General features: G+C 37.0%; 1 protein-coding gene across 7 annotated transcripts in view; it reads right to left on the bottom strand.

The window, feature by feature from the left end:
- clec16a (C-type lectin domain containing 16A) overlaps positions 1-21,560 on the bottom strand; it is a 55,571-nt gene that overhangs the window by 18,766 nt on the left and 15,245 nt on the right. For 5 of the 7 annotated variants that reach the window (XM_030140617.1, XM_030140620.1, XM_030140622.1 and 2 more), the window contains 9 exons: positions 20,057-20,360; positions 18,721-18,832; positions 17,094-17,194; positions 14,717-14,836; positions 13,923-14,032; positions 11,272-11,316; positions 9,686-9,736; positions 8,963-9,091; positions 6,900-7,020 (listed from right to left, as the gene is read on the bottom strand). In XM_030140617.1, the coding sequence (XP_029996477.1) occupies positions 6,900-7,020; positions 8,963-9,091; positions 9,686-9,736; positions 11,272-11,316; positions 13,923-14,032; positions 14,717-14,836; positions 17,094-17,194; positions 18,721-18,832; positions 20,057-20,360 (1,093 nt within the window). The remainder of the gene's footprint in view (positions 1-6,899; positions 7,021-8,962; positions 9,092-9,685; positions 9,737-11,271; positions 11,317-13,922; positions 14,033-14,716; positions 14,837-17,093; positions 17,195-18,720; positions 18,833-20,056; positions 20,361-21,560) is intronic. The other 2 variants (XM_030140619.1, XM_030140624.1) reach the window with 1 other exon arrangement.

The raw sequence follows: 21,560 nt of genomic DNA, 5'->3' as shown, positions 1-21,560 counted from the left end.
GTGTAATACATAGATTAGGTGTATTACATAACTGTGATTATACTGACTCCAAAATCATGTGACTGAGTGTGTTTAGTTGCTATATGTGTCTGAATGTGAACGCAGCCATGTGTAGCACTACTGTCCAAAACAAACTTCCTGTGCAGGACAATAAAGTTTATCCTGATCTGACAAAATGTACCATTTTATGAAGAAAATAAGTAATTTTTGAGTTTGATGGTGGCAAAACATAAAGGAAAAGGTAGAAAGGGGGCCAAACAAACAGCTGGAAAAGCAGCAACAAGTCGGTAACAAATTTTGAGTGGGGTGTGTATGGGGGTGTATTAGCGCTTATAGAACGGCAGCTTGCACATCTGGATAGGCGCCATAAATGTTGAAAGGTAGATGTACAGTACTGTGCAGAAGTTTTAGGAGGCCTTTAGAGTTGTTGTTTTTGCAGCATTGAAATGAACATGCATTTCTCATTCTCTTTTCTTCAGATACAAAAAGTGGTGTCAGGCACAACAAACCCCACCCGTATTGTAGCTTATTTTGGCATCAGTCTAGTTGATGTCATCATGTCTATGCGTGTACTGATGTCAGCATATCGATTGCCTCTATATATGTGGCAAGTTTGAAGTAAATTGAAACAAAATTTATGTTTTTATAGACATTTGAAATTTTAAATTAAAGTATATTATAAGTAAATAGGAGAAAAAAAAGATTTAAAAAATTCATCAAAAAATTAAACTTTGACCAACTTTTCCCAAAATGTAACCACATCTATTCTGGGTCACTGGCAATATATAAACCCAATTTGGTATGAATTCAACCAATAGTTTTGCTGCTACAGTGTTAACAAATGAAGAAACAAACAAACCGAACCAAAAACAATACCCCTTGCCTCCCCTTTGGGGGGCGGGGTAAGAAGAAAATACAAGAAATATGTGCACAGCCTTAAAAGACACACAAAAAACAGAACTAAATGGGTTCTAAGGGTTACATACTACAGTGAAGTATGTACAGCAGTAAAAACAAAAGTTTCAGTGAAAAAAACAGCTTCTATAAACCAAAGTAGTCGTATTTAGTTTGACCTGCCTTTTACACTTCACATATGTTTAATCCTTTTGTTCAGACAATAGGAAATTTTTTGTATTCACTTCCTGATTTTTCATTCCAGGTTTCATTCAACACATGCTAGATGTTTCTAACGGTTTTTGCTGCTTCTTGTCATGGGGTCAGGGGTCACACTAAATACTGACTTTAAAGCTGTGTATGAATTTTGTCACCAATTTTTCATCAAATCTGTAAAACCCCAGTCACAGCCTAAGTATCACGAATCTGTAAGTTTTTCCCTGATTACGCACCTGAACCTCTTCCCTCTTCCCTGAACAATTTCAAATTGTACTCCATCATAAACAATCCATTTGTTTACAAACAGAGCCGGAAGGTCACTTAGGCATTTTTGGAAATTTGTCACGACATTAATTGTGGGAAGTAGAGCTCCACACAGCCGCATTATGGCCGCAGCGGCAACAAACACAGAAACGGCTTCATTGCCTCTTGCTACTGCAGCTGTGTGGAGAATTTTGACCCCTTATATGAATTTGTACTGTATGTTAATACAAATGTTCTAATACATTTCTATATCATAATAAGGTTAAATATATATGTGTTTAATTTCAAATTTTCACCAGAAACTATGAAATTCATTCATTCATATAGCCATTGAAGTAAATAATTTGTGTTCATTTTAGAGTTTCTGGGCATCATAGACATGAAATCTGAAAAAACTGAAAAAAAACAGGTTTTATGTATTTTTTTTTCTAATATATATATTAATTTTGTAATATTTGTAACAAAAACTATGTAACAATGAATGGGTGAAAAGAGATTGCAGTAAAGGTTATGGAATTTGAATCAATAAGAGTTTTTTTTTTTGAGTAAATAATCACAGATTCACATATATATTTGTAATATCATGTGCTTGTGCATGTGTGTAATGTATGATTGTTAATAAATTTTTGTGCTTTTCATGACATGTTTTGTGTTTATATATACATTAAATAAACTTTTATTTTTATTTTTTTACAAATTTAGATTTATTGGAGGGGGGGGGGTCACTTTTCCATGGGGGGGTCAGAATTCTATAATAGAAAACTGGCCTGTGGGTCACGTTTCCATGGGGGTCACTTTTCTGTGTGACACTGGGTCTAATATTGGTCACACTCCTACCACTAAACACAAAAAACGTACTTTTTAAAAGCAAGCTCTAAGAAATAATATACGTAAATATTACAATTTACTTTCTTTGAGCTATTTTTCATCTACATCTGATCTAATGAATTTTAAAATATTTTTATCCTTTAAATGTTAGTTTTTTTTATCATGATGATACCATGTTTTCAGATGAAAAAAAAAATTAAATATTAATTATTTTCAATAAACTGCATGCAAAGTAGATTTTTTGTTTTCACTTATTAGCGTTACATACAATGATTAACGACATTAACACTGATTTTTTTTTAGCACTATTATTTTTTGTGCAGTGCCAAATACTCACACTCATGCCACTAATTACAAACATGCGCTTTTTATAAGGTAGCTCTAAAAATATTATACCTTGATTTAAATGGTAATTTTTTGTGTTTAACAGTATGAGTGGAACTTTAGTATTTACATTTATTGTAGGTGCCGAGCTGGAAATGGCAAGATCAAAAAAAATACACAATCTTGCCAAAATGTATACCATATGTGTGAACACAGCCAAAGTTATATAACAAAAACGAAGAGTGAAAAGCATGTAAAAATGCGCACAACAGCCCCATAGGGTTAAAAGAACAGGGGATGTTAGACATGGGTAAACATAGCCCCATCATACCTTAACTGAGATGTCTTCGCCATGAAATAAAAAATTATCTTTTTTTTGTTGATGGTTCATTTTCCCAGATTGAACTTTTGATAGATTTATGTTCTAATGTGAATAAAATAAGGATTCATGAGATTCAAACATCATTCTATTCTTCTCCTTTACTTTTTTTTTTTTTTTACATGTTACAGTGTCCCAATGTTTTTGGAATTAGGGTGATATTTATATAAAAAGAATTTAGTCAAATTAATCAGCAGGAGGCAAATGTAGGAAAACCCCTCCTCCACACATTCACTCTGCCAAGGGTGATCTTAGTCAAGCACCCTGCCTGAATGAAATCAGAAGATAAGAATGGACTCCTTTTATGTTTTTTAAACAATACAAGCGAGAGATCAAATGTAGGGCAGATAAACGGATACAGGCTTTTTCAAGTAATGGACAATATTACTGGAACTGAAGCTATGAAATGAGCGATCTTTAAATCTATCACCCCTTCAATCTGCCACAGACTCTCTCACCTGGCATTTGGGATCAGAAAATCAGTCACAGTTTCAGCCACTGAATTAGATTTGAAACTAAAACTGAAGGACAAATATGATTTCATTTGGTCTGTTTCCATCCGCCTGTCATTTTCAGAAATGCTTATCCCCCTCTATGTTTCCATCACCTGGGTTTAGGTAAATGAAACGCCAGATGAACCAGTGAGACATAAATAGAGAGAGCTCACTGCTGTGTGATGGTGTTATCTCACCACTTTTGACAGGTTTACATCATGACTCATTTGGTAAATGTGTTACCAAAAAGTACCAAACTCCCGCTACGTCATCAGCACTGATGATACGATAACACAGAGGTGAAACCTTACTGCATCTGTCACAAATGGTACAAGTTCTGTCTTCTATGTAACCAATTGAGAGGATTTAAATGCCATGTTTAAAATCCTAAAAAAGTAATGGTAACACTGTATAATTTTACAAGAGATACAACTGTGGTTTTCTCAACACACCACCACCACATCTGGGTCTGATCAGTTTAGAAAGAGAAAGAGAGAAGATGAGGGGAAAGACAGAGTGAAAGAGGAAAAGAAAAAAGACGCACACATAATAAAGAAACACTTGCATTTCTGCTGCTATGGGGAAATTGTGGTGACCCCTACTTTCATTTTGAGGTTTTCTTCAAATATGGAATAACCTGATTTCAAGTAAAAGACGTAGCTGCTCTACATGCCCTCTTAGATTTTATCGTCATTGCATGACTGGTATTCTTGCATTTTACTTCCCTTTATACAAATTTAATTAATAATTGCTATTCAGAGTGTATTTATTCCATTGCTCAGGCAAGGTTTCTCAACTCTTTTTCAGTGAGTGAAAATCATAAGTCATGTGGACTTTCAAAGTTAAAGCGAAATGACCTAATGTTCCACACATGTCATCTATCACTGAAAATATCTAATCTGAATCTACAGCTACTGTTCCCTGTTGTCACTTAGTAACAAGCATGAAAAACACATCTATTACAGATCTAACACTTACATTTATGGTCAAATATTTGTCCTCAAAGCCAACTTGAGGGTCACCAATTCACCCCTGAAAAACTTCTCTTTTTTCAGTAATGCATTTCAACCATTCCTAAGCAGAAAAAAGTCTGGTTGAACTTAAGACAAAAACCTCTGAAAGTAGCATATCAAGGGTGTACTGCATGTCCTTCCTCTGTTCCTAGAAAATGTTATCTCAGCAATTGACTGTTATTCTAAGAGTGTCTTAGCATGACAGTCACTTCCAAGTAAACAATCTAATACAGAGTTTGCTGAGGAGCAGAATAACTTAAGTTACAGAGAAATAGAGTGCAGTTCTCTGAGGGGATGTGAGGGCAGAGGTGAACAGATTAATGACATTACATGACGTAACACTAGGGAAATTCAACTAGGAATGACAAACACACCAGTGGTCATGATAAACTATTAACAACATCCAACAAGTAACTCTTTCATGCATGACATTACTGCAGTGGACAGATATTCAGTATTTAATTAAAGCTACATTACTTGTAGTAATTTTTCGCCCCTATTGTGTTTTCTAATATTTCTTAGGCTCACGTTAATGTAAATGCTGCTGTGACACTTAAATTTCCCTACTGTAGATAAATAAAGTCTTACCTTATCCCAATATATTGTTTAATGACTCTAAAATGCGATTGCAAAGAAATTCTGTAATAATCTACAGCTTGGGGAATGCTCAGTCACAGTTTAAATCTTATGGTTTTTGTCATTTTGCTTCAGTGACTGAAGTTTCACAGAATCTAATCACTGATTCATGACATTCACCACAATGGAAAATTACAGTTTACACTGAAATGACATGTTTTCTTGAAGCAGTGATATATTCTCTGTATGGAAAGGGCATTATGGATGTGTTTATGCTTAAAAAAATGAACACTGTACTCTCTCATCTCATCTGGACAGAATCCAGTTCTCATTGTTACATAAACCACACCAGTTTAATCAGATGTGGCATCTCCTTCTAGAATACGTTGATAACTGAACCTGAATATAGTTAGAATTTATGTAGCCTCCCTTGGTGTGATATGTTATAAGTTCTAGAATGGGCGGTGGGTGGGTTGTGGGTTGTTAAAATGTGTGTTTGTTCTGTTTGCGTTCTTCTGGTGTACTTTTGGTTTGTTTACTCTGTGTTCAATTTTCAAAATGTGGAACAAATTGTAATAATGGATGTTTTTGTGATTAATCCCTCAATAACAAGATTGACAAAGAAAAAACTAATTAATACCATTATATGTTAAACTGTTAATGCAGTGCTTTTCAACCTTGGGGTCGCCTGGAATTTAAATGAGGTTGCTTGAAATTTCTAGCAAATGATAAAAAAACAAAAAAAACAAAACAAAACAAAAAACATACTAATAAAAAATATATGGTGAGTTGAGAGAGACAATCCCAATCCATAAAAGACATGACAAACTCTGACGCTGAAACTGAAGCGCCGTGGTACTGTTTATCTGTCAAATGTTCACTGTGGTCAGTTTAAGATGCTGAAGCTCTTTCATAATTCATGGTTTGAGTTATTGTTTGTTCAGTATTAATTTACCGCCTTGTAAATACAAGCTGGACTGACTGTACATATCCTGACCAAGGAAAATAAAATTCTCAACCTGGCTTTTCTACCTCTGGCCATAATAATATACATTATATCACCTAAAGGTCGTCTAAAATTTACATTTATTTGTAACATAGTATAACAAACTATTACATGATCAAAAACAAATCAATTTTAGCAAAAAAAAAAAAAAAAATCCATTTTGAATGTATGCGGTCGCCAGAAATTTGTGATGTTAAAATGGGGTCACAAACTAAAAAAAGTTGGGAACCACTGTGTTAATGAATGGAATCCACTATAAGGTTTTATGACAAATAAATAAGACACAGAAGAAATCGGATTGGATATGTCTTATGTCAAAAATACCACTAGTTTATTAACAAGTCTTGCATGAAAAGGTTAATCACACTCAACTTTTTGGTGTTTTTTAGTCTAATCATTAATATAACTGACTCTAATTGTAGGTTGTGACAGACTCGAGTTTCACCAACTGCATCTCCAGGCCTGTGTATAGTAGGACAAAACTGTTCAGATTTTGTGTGTGGGAGGCTGTGTGCATATACTATATTCACACATGTAGCCTATGTCTGTATCCACGTGTCAGGTTGTGCTTAAAAAGTGTTTTCATGTGCCTTCATATTTCAGCTTGCTTGGATGACATTTACTTTCTTTTTTACTGTGTGTTTGTTTGTACTTGTAATTATCTGCTGTGCGTCACATTGCTACGCTGTAACTGTGTGTATTACAGGAATGAAGTCCCTCAGATGTTATTGTTTCTGCCTTCTGTTATCTATAACACACTCTTATCTTTGTAATCTTAGGCTTTTTCCTCTACTAATTAGACCAAACTTTGTCCTTTACTCATGCGGAGCTTAAACTCTGTCCTGTAGCCTGTGTTCTGTCTGTCTTAATGAGTATAGTGTTTGTCTTTGCGAGTGTCTTACTGAGGTCTAGGACGTCATCTGTCTTTATAAGGTCTTCGGGTCTGGTCAGAGGCAGCTGTGTCTCAGGTTCTCCCTGAAGTTGGAGCGATAACGACCGCAACATGAAAAACACGCGGATTGCCTGAGTGGGGAGAGGAAAGGACCCACACAAACACACACACAGACCTTTAGTTTCCTGTTGTTGAAACAAATCAAAACAACAGCAGCACTTCAAATTATCGATGTGAAGCAATACATGTAAAAGACATAAATCAAAATTATCCTTCATGTTTTATTTCAACCATAAGTAACTTGTTTGCATAATTCATTTATAGTAAGCTTGTTGTTTCTGGCACAGCATGAAACCAAAAGTAGTCACTGTACACCAGTTATGGTTTCTGTACAATGTAATTACACAGGCATTTGTCAGCACGTGCCTCAAAGCCAAGTAAACTTTGCTTGATTTTTCAGACTGGCCTATTCAGAAACCTGTTTGTTGTGTAGCTGTGCTCCTGACAAATATACAAGGTATATATATATATATATATATATATATATATATATATATATATATATTAAAAACAAAACTATACATTTTGAAAAATTACCCCCAGTTCCGCATTTGATAATTTTTGTAATTTTCTTTTATGGATGTCGGTAGGTAGGGGATTTGTGGATATTTGTCCAAATTTACAGACCCAGGTTGTCATGCATGAGTGAGCAGGGGCAAATTACACAATCCAAGTTAAAACTGGTTTGCGTGAAGTAGCGGTGGGATTTAAATCCAATCAAAGGTCATGGGAGGGGACAATGGGCATCCATCTTGTTTTCCACAAAATTGCCAGGTTACAGCATTAACACTTTGGCCACCATGTCAATTTCATTTTTTTACCCATGGCAGCTGTTACTGTCTTTCAACATAATTCAGTTTATTTAGGCCTGAAAATGTCACTGAGGTTAGGGTTAACTCTAACCCCAACTTGGCCTGGTTAACCCTAACCCGAACTTGGCCTGGTTAACCCTAACCCTAACCCTAAATTGGCCTGGTTAACTCTAACCCTAACCTGGCCTGGTTAACCCTAACCCTAAATTGGCCTGGTTAACCCTAACCCTAACCTGGCCTGGTTAACCCTAACCCTAACGTGGCCTGGTTAACCCTAACCCTAACGTGGCCTGGTTAACCCTAATCCTGGCCCTAAATTGGCCTGGTTAACCCTAACCCTAACCACCCTAACCCTAACTTGGCCTGGTTAACCCTAACCCTAACCCTAAATTGGCCTGGTTAAACCTAACCCTAAATTGGCCTGGTTAACCCTAATCCTAACCCTAATTTGGCCTGGTTAACCCTAACTCAGCCTGGTTAATCCTAATCCTAACCCCAATTTTGCCTGGTTAACCCTTACCCTAACTTGGCCTGGTTAACCCTAACCCTAACCCTAACTTGGCCTGGTTAACCCTAACCCTAACTTGGCCTGGTTAACCCTAACCCTAAATTGGCCTGGTTAACCCTAACCTTAACCCTAACTCAGCCTGGTTAACCCAAACCCTAACCCTAACTTGGCCTGGTTAACCCTAACCCTAACTCGGCCTGGTTAACCCTAACCCTAACTCAGCCTGGTTCACCCTAACCCTAACCTGGCCTGTCCTCAGTGACATTTTCAGGCCTAAACAAGTTGAATTAACTTTGAAAGGCAGGAACAGCTGCTGTGGGTAAAGAAATGGAGCTGACATGGTGGCCAAAGTGTTAATGCTGTAACCTGGCAATTTTGTGGAAAACAAGATGGATGCCCATTGTCCCCTCCCATGACCTTTGATTGGATTTAAATCCCACTGCCACTTCACGCAAACCAGTTTTCACTTGGATTGCGCAATTTGCCCCTGCTCACCCATGCATGACAGCCTGGGTCTGTAAATTTGGACAAATATCCACCAATCCCCTACCTAACGACGTCCATGAAAGAAAATTCGAAAAAATTATCAAATGCAGAACTGGGGGTAATTTTTGTGTGTTTTTTTTTTTTTTTTTGATACACCCTGTATAGTGACGTGGTGTTTGCTGAGCTCGAGTGTGTTATTGAACGTACCCTCCGTGTCTTCTCCACGTCTCCACAGGGCAGTCTCTTGACGAAGTCGATACCAGTCAGAGGGGTTCCGGTCGGTGGCAGTAGGATGGAGGCGTCCATCATTAGGTACTCCACATTCAGCGGTTTACTCTGCAACATACACAAACGTGTGAGCACAGATACGTGTGCCATCGCCCTCCACATTTATACACAAATCATGCAACACCAGCACTGCAAAAATCTAAGTCTTACCGAGAGCATTTTTCTCATTTCTAGTCAAAATATCTCACCACACTTACAATAAGACATAATCACCTAAAGAGTAACTTTTCAGTGAGATATAAGAACTTATTTTTAGACAATAGATCTTGAAAATCTTATTTCAAGAAATCTTACCAAAGATAATTTTCACTTGTTCCACTGGCAGACTTTGTTGCTTGAATGAAGCAAAAAATATCTTGAATTAAGCGAAAAAAAAAATCTGCCAATAGAACAAGTGAAAATTTGTTTTGTCTTGGTCAGATTTCTTGAAATAAGATTTTCAAGATCTATTGTCTGAAAATAAGTTCTTATATTTCTCACTTAAAAATTACTCTTCAGGTGATTATGTCTTATTTTAAGTGTGATGAGATATTTTGACTAGAAAAGAGTAAAATACACTTGGTAAGATTTTGACTTTTGCAGTGAGCTGTCTGTTTCCGAGCACTGATGTGATGTACTAATAAAACAGAACACTACACTAACCGTCATGCTCCTGTATTCATCTTCAAACATGTCGAGAAAGATCTCCTCCCCCTGAAATGACACAATGAAATAAATATGCATTAAAAATAAACCAAACAATGTGTAAAAAGAAGAATTTAGTTGAACTCCACTGGTCAAATGCATGTATAACTAAACACCTGAACTCACTGCATGTATAAACATTCTTTTGCCTTTAAATCCTTTCAGTACACAATTTACTTCTTTCAAATAAATGCTAGTTTTGTTTATGAGTTCCTAATTATTACCCATAAAACATTTATACACAGTTGTAAATGTCAACAGATTACTTCAAATATTTCTACACCCACGTTCTTATTCTTTTTCATCTCCTCTCTACTGCATTGTTTGATCCTATGATAAAATAATGAACTCTACTGAAGACTCTTCTAACACTTTTTGATAAGTATCATTGTGGGGAACATGCTGTACACATTTCTTTTTTTGGTAAGCATCCTATTTCTGGACTATGGCAGCTTTCTAGTGACCACATTCTTCTACATTTACATGCAACGGACCAGTGAGTTACTCAATAAGGACTTATCTGGAGATAGGAAACTCTTGCAAGCCTTTTTTTTGTTGCAAGGCCTGATTAAATGTACCATTGTATGTAACTAGAGTGTGAAGCAAATATCTTGCTCATCTGCTCATAGCTCCAACATGTGACACAAAAATGTTCATAGATCACAAAAGATTCTTAAATGAGAGGAACAGGAATTGTTGGACTGATGCGTCACATTCTTTGGCATATAGAGTTAAACTGATTGTTCATGGCTTGGTTCTTGTTTTGCATGTTCATCTAACCGCCATGATAGAACCTGATTAAAAAAAAAAACAAAAAACAAAAAAACTCCAAGTACATTGGATGAAAATGGAAAACTTCTATCTAATTGAATGACATCATGCCATGAAAGTCAATGTTACTGATTAAGTGCAAATGTTCACTAAGAAACTCATTTGAAAGTGAAACTTTGGAACTGCAACGGACTGATAAAAATATTCATATCAATAAAAATGAACATGATATGCTGTGAATTGGAAATGTTTTCCTCACTTAACATGTAACGTGATAGTGAACCTGATCTGTGCCCTGTGACTGATTCCAAAACTCTGATCCACTCAAAACAAAACAGAAAGCAAAGACTACACTGGAGCCACAGTGCCAATGTTTGATTACGCTGATGTAGAGTTGGAGAAAATGCTTTCACTTTACTTCAGAGGAGAGGCATACGTTATACATTCTTGTCTTTCCAGAGTTGAGATTTCACGTACAAGGTCCGTGTTATTTATCCATGAAGGCTTCAGTTTCACTATAGTTTACTGCTTGTACACGTTTGTACAGGTTTTATGCAAACATCTGCGTTCATCATCCTGTATTTGCTTTAATACCAGAAGAGAAACGTATGGTTCCAGCCGGGCCGCCTCTTTCCAGCGTCATTTGTTTTTTTTCTTTGCACAAGCTTCTAAACCAAGACCTAGTTTGTGCTTATACTTCCTAAAGCATTTCTGAACTGTTTTGTTGTGGAAGTTTGTACGTATGTGGGATCATGCTCCTGCGACACACTCACCTTGTAGAATCTCCGCAATAAATGCAGACTTTCTTCTCTTGCGCCCTGAAAGTGTCAAACATAAAATCTAAATTATAGAAAATAAACAGACTAAAGTGCCAATCACAGGTAAACATCACATCTGGCAGTACATTAATCGGGCTTTCTGCAGGTATCAGCAAATCTAATTTAATGCTTTTTAATACCACTTTAAAGAAATGTAATGCCGATGTCCAACTGCAGATACAGTTTTATATATAGTTTTATATATACACATGAAGGTTTACTATCGACAAGCTTTAACCAGGTTCTGAATAGTTCCTCTTCCAATCACTTCTGCTGATACTTGCATCTTCCCAGTTTTCTGACATTTGCTAATACTCCCTCCGCTCTGTCCCCACAGCATGAGCACGCTCACAGCACATTGCATTCCAAGCATCCGGTGTTGATGACTTCATGCACTGGCCATAAACAATTGCCAATTAAAGGTCCCGCTTGTCAATAATCATCACACTATACTTCTGATTCCAAATTATTAAATGTTTATATAATCAAAATTAATTATGATTAACAATGTGTTTTTTTCTCCATCAAGTGTATTTAATTTTTTAATGCCTCTGGACATCAAATTTAATGGTTTTTAATGCCATTTAAGGCCTTAATTTTCAGAAAATCTATTTAATGAGTTTTAATGCTTTTTAATGACCCGCAGAAATCCTGTTTATCAATATGGCATCAACAAACGGACAGCAATTATATGAGATTTCATGCTTGGGCTAATTCCTATACAATTTGAAAAGATTCCAACATCATCCAGCTCCTCAAATATTTTCAAAAAACTATCTTTTTTAAAAGTTTTCATAAAGAAACACTTTAGGGAGGCCTGTGGTGTGTGACACTAAGACTTCTATCAACACAAGACTATGAAGAAGGTAATGTGTCATCTTTCTATTAATAATGTTTCTAAGAAAATGTGGAAAGATTATCGACATAACTGAAGCTCAACTGTTGGATGTTGTCACTTCCATGTTGTGTAATTCAAGGGACCTTTCTTTAACATTCACATGAAGTGTCAAAGTGCCGGGACAAGGACAGTCATGTGTAGCTGATGTTCTTCTTGCATGAGCGGCCCTGAACGTAGATAACACAGTCTATAAGACCTTTAACAAAGCAAGGAGATGCGATTAACACTAAATAAACCAAACCAGGAAATGCTGGCCTGGCAGGGAGATAAAGATCAAGTCCTGTCAGCAGTTTCCCCAGAGAAAAGGGATTTAGCTGGGTCCAGACAAACTTACCAGTTAGTAAAAAATAAAAACTTAGAGAGGACTAATCATAAAGATGGTAATACTAGAATAACTCAGCCTAAGGAGCATTGACCAAAGCAGCTACTCATTAATGTTAAAATGTTTCAGAAGAGGGAAATTCTATCCCTCATGCAGAAAACCCCACTGAAAAACTGACTGATGCTAAGAGCAGGTCAAACCTTGGCAGACTTACAAGAAAAAGGAGTGTAAAATTACCAAGGACAGGTTTCAAATCATTTTAAAGTGTTGCCAAATCAAACAGTACATTTTCTAAACAGCAGCATCTGGATGAATCACACGTTTAGAAGAGCTACAATTCCCTTTAACTTGTGTGAAGAAATGAAGCAGGGATACAGAAAAGACAGGGAGGGGCAAAAGACTCTAAGAGGAGTTCTTTAAAAGGAAACACGGGCAGGTGGAGGCATGAAGCAAAAAATGTGAGTCAGAGGAAGCAAGTGAGGAAGAGGAAGACTGATAGTGTAAGTTTGGGCTCAGAGTGAATGGTCAAAACCACAAGTAAGAGTTTACTGAAAAGCTGAAACTGACAGAGTTGAAGGGAAACTGTTGTCATTTCTCAGATATGTAAAATCCTGACTTTTGGTCTGGCAGAAATTCTTGAACCCTTTAACCCCTGAGACATTATTTCAGTGAAACAGGCTGCTTGGAATTTATGGCTGAAATGTTACAAAAACTGCTGTGAGTATGTGCTTGCATTCCTTTTCTTCAGTGGTTTTCTTTACTGTGGGATTTTAAGGTCAAAACAGGGTGGAATAACAGAAAAAGACAAAGAGAGGAATTGAAGTTTAACAGGTTTTTACTAAATAAGGCACTCAGAATGTACATCAATAGGAGATTTAGGATGTTGAACATAAACTGTGAACTGGAACACACTGAACAACAAGTATTTGAATTTTGGCCCAGTAGTTTTTGTTTGGGGCTCTTTTTTTCTACTTTCTGGCACCTGGTTGAACTCCAAAACACAGTTACATGGTCAAAACTCAGTAAAAACACAGTAAAAAAAATAAAAATAAAAAGGAAAATCGCAACAACAATGAACAAAACATGAACAAAAGAAAAAGCCCAAACCCAAACTTTCTATTTTTACAGTGAGTTGGTCTCACTCTCTGCTCTGTGTTTTGCTCCCAATTACACAGGCAGCAGGGGTTGAACTGAGCATGCTCAGATGTCTATGGAAAGCGCAAGGTCCATTCTATTAGCATGTTTTGAAATTTTTCCTATTGAACAAACGGTTGAATTTTTATGAATATTTAAAATAAGTCATACATTCAGAACGTTCACCACATACACATCAGGAGTTAAAGGGTTAAGTGTGTGATGTTGTGCACGTGTTTGTGTGCTGTGTACCTCCAGGCAGGCCAGATGAACGTCTTTAATTATACAGTGGCTTCCAGACAACACAGACTGCTTTAATAAAAGGCAGCTCAGCTCCAGGGTTGCAAGACGCACTTTACCATCTACACACACGCAGACAGGGCACAGTATAAGCATGTTCACCATAAATAATGTGACAAGTTAATGTCTATTATCCAGAACATAAATCATATGTAAGAAAATACAGATACGTATGTGTAGAGGAAGGAACGCTGTGTACTTGTATTATTAGTAGAGATGACACAGCAATAGAACGATGGTTATTCTTATGGTCTACATCCTCCATTCCCAAAGACGGATCCTTGACCCACATGTGGCTCATGTGTTATTTAGGTCAGGAAATAAATTTGCATTCTAAGCATTTCAACTTCTGGAAAGTAAGATGATTCTGATGACACAGATTACTGCACTTTTACATTCTGTTTGTTTGACTGATGAGAGGATAATAATGAGAGCCTGTTGGTTTTCTTTAAATACATATATTTAGACTCACTGGTGAAATATTTTAATTATGTATATGTTTTCAGTAACACTCAGCTAGCTTCTACTATTACTAGTACTACTACTCATTTAGAATAATCATAAGGTGGTACATAAATGGTCAAGAAGATGTTCATTTATGAGCAAATTCCCTTTTCTCATAATCAGGCTTACTATGAAACTAGCTGTGATGGTTTGTAGTTTGTAAGCAACAGGTCATCAGAAAAGGATTTAGGGAAACACTGATGTAAATGATGGATGATAATGTGCATCTGTGTGCATGTTACCTGGTTGTGCTGCTTGACTCATGACTCTGATCAGCCTCTCTACCAGCACCAAACTGTAGGAGCTCCTCTCCTGATCGGGAACTGGGAGCTGCAGCCGCTCCAGCAGATCCCGGTTAATACCTGAACAAAACCAGGACAGGAGGACCGGGTAAGACAAAGGCTGGATGCAGCATCAGTAGAATAAACACAGAAACAGCCAGACGCTGACAGTATACGTTTGGTATCTTGTTTTCAGTCCTCATGTCTTAAAAATATCAAAACGGGTGTGGTGTCGTCAAGTGTTGGTTTAGTTACCTGGCTGACTGTACAACGGACTATTCAGCAAACGTACAGGTTAGGAAGGTTTGCAAAATTAGATTGAAATAAAAACTATCCATGGGTATTGTAGATGTATTAATGTATGTGTGATGTATAAACCACAGGGCTGCAAGTTTATTAATGTGTCCATTAATTATCAAATTACAAAAGATTGTGGGCGACATGTGGTGGTTTGCATGGTGTAGTGTCACAATGAAGACAAAACTATGCTTTAATTTGTTCTTCCCTGCCATGTGAACTATTCTCTACTTCTAATATTATAGTTAAATAAAAAATAATAATATATTTAAATCTAAATTGATATAAATACTCATTTTTTCTCTTTAGATTTCATGCTTCACAAGTGTATTTTCTGTCTTTCCTGCACTTTATTCTCGTGTTTGCTGCTATCAGCTGAGAAACTTCCCCATAGTGGGATTAATAAACTCTATCTTAATAATAATATTAAAAACAATAATAACAACAATAAAAATAATTATAATGATGGATCAGATTTCTATAATGCTTTTCAAGGTACTCAAAGCACTTTACATTATTGAGCCATTATTCATTTGCTCACACATTAACACGCTATCTTATGTTAAGTAAGTATGTAAGTGTTAACTTGAGATAAAATAACCACATATATAGCTAGAAGGATACTTAGCCTGGCCAATCCCCAAGTAGATTTAATTAAGCAAATAGTTCAGATTCTTTCATTGGAAACATTACCACTGTGATGAATATGTTCGAGCTGCAACAAGATCTTCACCCTTTAAGTGATGCAGTAGGGAGCTTTTATTTATTTATTATATAACCATTAGTTTGTTGGACTGTGTTTCAATGGAAAAAGGACATGTGGTCTGATAGTCCCGACTGACCCTGTTCCAGAGTGATAGTCACATCAGAGTTAGAAAACAGCCAGATAAAGTCATTACCCATCATGCTTAGTGCCTACAGTATAAGCCTGTGGGGGCAGTCTTATGATTTGGGGTTGATTCAGTTGGTCAGGTCCAGGTTCATCATCATTATGTATGTTGAAAAAATGCCACAGAAAATATATACCATAATAAAAGCTAAGGCCAAATAAAGCTACGTCTAAATATTAGAGTGACGAAACAAGATAATGTCATTAAAAGAGTGGCAATAAAATCTCACACGGTGAAAAGTGATCAGGAAGTTGTGATGAAATATGATATCTCTTTTATCTGTTTTAATACATATGAGTTGAGACTATTAAAGGAGTCATATTTTCTTAAACCCACTTTTATTAGTCTTTGGTTCATTTATGTATGTATTTGGACCCTAATAGTTCAAAAAGTTTGAATTTGAACCCTCCAGGTGCTGCAAAGCTATCTTCATATTCATTTTGGCAAAAATCGAGTGGATGTCTACAACCCATTTTAATTCCTGCTTAATTTGTTACATCTATAACTAGTTACGTCACGACATTTGCACATATAAGGTCAAGACTTCCAACGAACATTTCTCAGAATACGCAATAACTGTTTGTCAGCATCAGTGGTTGTAATCAGTACTGAAAATATGTCCAAACTTCGAGCCGATTACCCAAAATGTTCAACTGTTGGTTGTATTAACGAACACAAGTGGTTGAACAAGACAGAGCAGCACAACCTGGAGGGGGTAGGGCATGAGGTGGCTTACTTGGATTTAAAGGGCCAGCGCTCAAAATGACCTTTCTGGTGTCATTACTCAGAAATAAGGTTGAAGATGGGGCTATGGAGTTTAATTAATGAAGAATTCAGACCCAAGCATAGCATTTACAGTTCATGTAGACCACAGGGAAATGTTTTCAAATGCATAATTCCATCTAAAAAAAAGCAAAATATCACTCCTTTAAAGCTTTGTGGTTAGCTCAAATAAGTATAATGAGGTGATTACGTAAAAAGTGTGATAAACCTCACCTTTAATATGTTGAATAATATTTTAAGATGTAGAGTAACAGTGATTAAATGTGAAAAACATTCATCATTACCAGATAACTATATAAACAATTAATGACAACATTTGAGTCAGTGACTAAATACAGATGAATAAGATAAAGCCAAATAAGGCTGACCTTTGCTGTGTGAGACGGCATACAGCAGGCAGAGGACAAACAGTGCGTGGTAGTCATCACTGGTGCAGTCGAGGGCACTGTATACCATGTCTAAGAATGGTCTGAAGAGAGAAAGGACGTCAACAATCTGCTTCTGCTCTTACCTTACACCAGAAGCGTCAAACAATATGGCCTGGGGGCCAAAACCGGTCCGCCAAAGGGTCCAATCCGTGGGATGAATTTGTGAAATGCAAAAATTACACTCAATATATTAACAGTTAATTATTTTACTTTAGGGGCTAAAAAAAAGCTCTACTTTTGGCTCAAGGGGGTCAGATCAGTAAAATACTGTCATAATAACCTATAAATGATGACAACTCCAAATTTTTGCTCTTTTAGTGTAAAAAAAGTTAAATTACATGAAAATGTAATTGTCACAAAAAATGTGAACAACCTGAAATGTCCTAAGAGAAGTGCAATTTTACCAATATTCTTTCTGTTACTAAATGTGTTGTGTATTTGTAGATCTACTGTGATCTGTAAGTTGTAATGCATATGTGTAAATGACAAACTAAGGCATAATATTCAAATTGCACTTATTTTTCTTAATTACAGTTTTTTCATGGTTGTTCATGTTGTGCACATTTTTTAAAGGATAGTTTATAGATGTAAACATTTCCATAATGTAATTTTATTTTTTTCCCCACTATAAAACACTTTGAAATGTTTGGAGTTGACATTATTTATAAATTATTATGTTATTTATTTACTGGTCTGGCCCATATCAGATGATATTCTTCACCACAAGCAATACCAAAATATCCACAGTTTTAAAGCACTTTACAAACAGATGGTCTGGTCACAGTACAGAGAGGGTGGGGCTTATTGTTAATTGCTGGGCCATTCCATCCTTGGCTCTTTCTTACCTTTGTTGGTACGTGCTTGTCGTTTACCATGTTGGTATGCGTCACTTCCATTACCACTGTTGGTATGTGATTATTGTTGAAATATATTGTATTATAAGCTATGCAGACTATCAATTATTCATTCATTCATTCATTATCTGAACCTGCTTTATCCTCACTAGGGTCACGTGGGTTGCTTGGAGCCTATCCCAGCTACTTACTGGCGAAGGCGGGGTACACCCTGGACATTTCACCAGTTCAACTATCAATTAGATAGTTACTACGTGTAATATATATAAGTTTTCCTAATCTGTTTTTTATCTATTATTTACATTATTAAGACTCTAACAAATGTAATTATATTGTTAAGGAGGCAAAAGTAATGTGTTATGTTATATAAATGTGAGATGGGGGTGGGATTTATTAAGTTTTCTTCTTCCCACTCCTTTTGAGCAGTACATATTGAATTTATTTTGTTATTACTAGTGTACATGGCAATTGCTATTTTGTCTTGATCACCTTTGTTTATTAATGTATTTGCTCTGCCATTAGTTCCTTGTATACAAAGATGTTTGATTTTTTCTTCTGCTCAAAACAAACAAATGAATGAAGGAATGAATATTGGGAGGATGTGGCCCCTGAACTAAAATGAGTTTGACACTCCTGCTTTACACAATATAAGCCGTTGTATGTGTATGTGTACGTGTATCTGTATGTGTGTGTGTGTGTGTGTGTGCGTGTACCTGCTCCTCTGTGCGTGTGTGCGCGTGGCGGCAGCAGTTTTCTCCTCGTCTGTGATGTTCTGTTCCGTCAGCTCAGACACTTTGCATTTCTCCATCACCACCATCTCTATTTCTGCGTACACGCACATGGTCACTTTGTAATCATGCGCATATATGTCCAAATGTGTATGCTGTTCATATTTACATTGCACATCTTTAACAAACACACATGATAGATATGAAGGGGAAAATACACTCTTGTCACCGGTGATCATGACTTCAGATACTGAAGTGTTTCCTTCTTAAGTCAAATACCACAGCAAATACTGCCTTATCATGTTAAAGTATCAGCAGCATCTTCTTTATATTTAGTACAGATCAAAATATATTTTAAAAAAAAGGACATCACAATAAAGTACAGGTCCGAGTAGTGCTGATAATGTCTCAAAAACAGACACATCAACAAAATCAAGAGGTACAGCACAAAAAATGTTTCTTAATTCATCGCTTTTCTTATCTATCGGTTACAAAGGGTAGGTGTTATCTTTCCACCCTAAATGCTACATAGCTCATTCTGAAACTGTTCCCCTGCAGCCCACAAGGTTATTTATGTTAAAATCAATGTCGTTAAAAATGTATTTTTGCACTTTTGGGTTTCCAGAGGCAGCAGTTTGTGAATGTGAAGCTGTGCACAAAGACACTGCAAGAGTTAAGGAGGAATCATTTCAGATGAGTGACATTGGTACACACATGCACACGGAGCTGGAGTGAGAGACAGGCGGAGAGGTGAGGAGCACAGGATGGATGGTGTGTCACCGTGGAAATGGGACAGTTGACAGTCACATGTACTGATTATGCTGGACTCGTTTTCAGTGGTACCATTGGTAACCATAGGAGAATTAAAGGGTGTCAAACGGGGGCAGCAGCACAAAGACGGCAGCCTCATCTCAAAACTACTGAAAGAGGACTGTTTTTTATATTATAGCGCTGACTTTCCTTTTTGTTGTTTTTGTCTTTCTTTTTTCTGTTTCATCCCCTGACACATCATGTTTGACTCCATCTTGCTACTGATGAAAAAGCTGCGGAGTCTAATATGAATGTCAGTTCAGTTTAAATGCATGTTGCAGACACGTTAAAGTATGCAAATGGGGAAAAAAAAAAAAAAAAAAAAGCAAAGCGCAAAATGTTGACAAATTAGGCTGCTGCTCTCTCTCTTTTTAGTCTGGAGACGAGGGTTGCTGCTGCTGTGGTGCCTGTTGGGTAATCGGGGTGAATGATGGGAGTCTGATTGATGGGAGTAGAGAAACACACACAAACACAACCCTGTACTGCTGTGTCCAATGAGACGCACACTCACCTTCCGCCGTCTCCCCACTCGCTCTGCTTCCCTTAGAACTCCCACCTCCTCCTCCTCCCTCTGTACCTTTTCCCTTCTCCCTCTCTCCTCTGCCACCGTCGTCGTCCCAGCACTCCTCCCCTCCTCCTCCGCCGCCGCCTCCTCCTCCCCCTCCCCCGGCTCTTTCGTCGTCCTCGTCTTCGCCCAGGTTTTTGTAGTTCGGTCTCTTCTGGGTTCTTTTGCGACCACGGTGGCGGGACATCTCCAGCGAGCGCTCCAGAGACTCGGGGGGTTTGGTGAAGCGACGCACGCCTCCTACACTGGCCTGATGGGGATACGAGAAGGATAGGGAACAGGGAAAAGTGAGGTCATAATGGAAGATCAGAGAAGTAAGGATTAGATATGATTAATACAGCTTTGGTTTGTTTTTTCTATGTATATTGTGGCATCATGGCAACAGAGCATCATACCTCAAAAAGACAGAATGGGGTGGGGTGTACTTAGCTGGGATTACTGGCAGGGGTGAACGCAAATAAACTCTGTACATAATATATATCTCTTTTGCATGCAAGCACTCACTCTTGCAGAAAAAGAAGACACACATTTACAGTAACTATTTCATTTACTATCGTGTTTATCAGCATCCGTTAAGCCCCAAAAGCCACTTCCTCCTAATACATTTCATCAAAGCAAAGGAGAAAATGACCACTTGAGATATACATACAGCACCAATTTAAGGCCACAGTCATTTCACTTAACTTGTAACATTAATTTTTCACATTATTCTCTCATTTATGGACTGATTAAAGACTCAAATCAGGGTTGCCTCAAGAGATTCCAGTTTTATTCAAATGCTTAATCTTTCCAATGTCACATACGGCAAAGACAGATAACGTTATCTGAAGTACACATAATCATCCAAACCCTGAAAAATAAGTCACAAAATACTTCCTTAGTAGATACGAGAATATATCTGCTGTGTGCTTTATTTGCAAAAGAAGCTTCAGTTTCCACAAGACAAAGAGGAAAAGGATCAGGTGTCTTCTAGGAAACTGCCCTATTTTACTGTCATTTCACGAGCATCTTTTTACACATATATGAGCAGGTGAACACATGTCCGTATGTGGGTATATGCATGTACACCTGGCGTGCAAGACGAATAAGGCCTGTCCTACTTATTCAAATTTGTACCAAGAACAGCCCGAGCTGTGGTTTCTCTGCATACACACTTGCTGGAAGGTGATGTGCACCACATGAATCAAAACCAAAAGTTACATTTGATGCCTTAAATGGTTTCTTGGCAAGACCATTTTATTGTTTAATGATTGTAAATGCAAAAGCACACAGATGACCTTGTAAATTTCTGTCAGTTATGTACTTCAGTAATCTTCAAAGGGTTACACATTTAAAAAAAGCACAAAAAAATAGTTATCGAGGCTAAAATATGTTCATTTGTTTAGGTTTCCTCTTATGTCATCCATGGTTTTTAGATGATTACACTCAGCATTATAAACCGGAAAGACTT

This window comes from Sphaeramia orbicularis, chromosome 8 (genome assembly GCF_902148855.1).
Source record: "Sphaeramia orbicularis chromosome 8, fSphaOr1.1, whole genome shotgun sequence".
NCBI classification, from domain to species: Eukaryota; Metazoa; Chordata; class Actinopteri; order Kurtiformes; family Apogonidae; genus Sphaeramia; species Sphaeramia orbicularis.
Note: the sequence above shows the minus strand (reverse complement) of the source record. Positions and strands in the feature narration are given on the sequence as shown.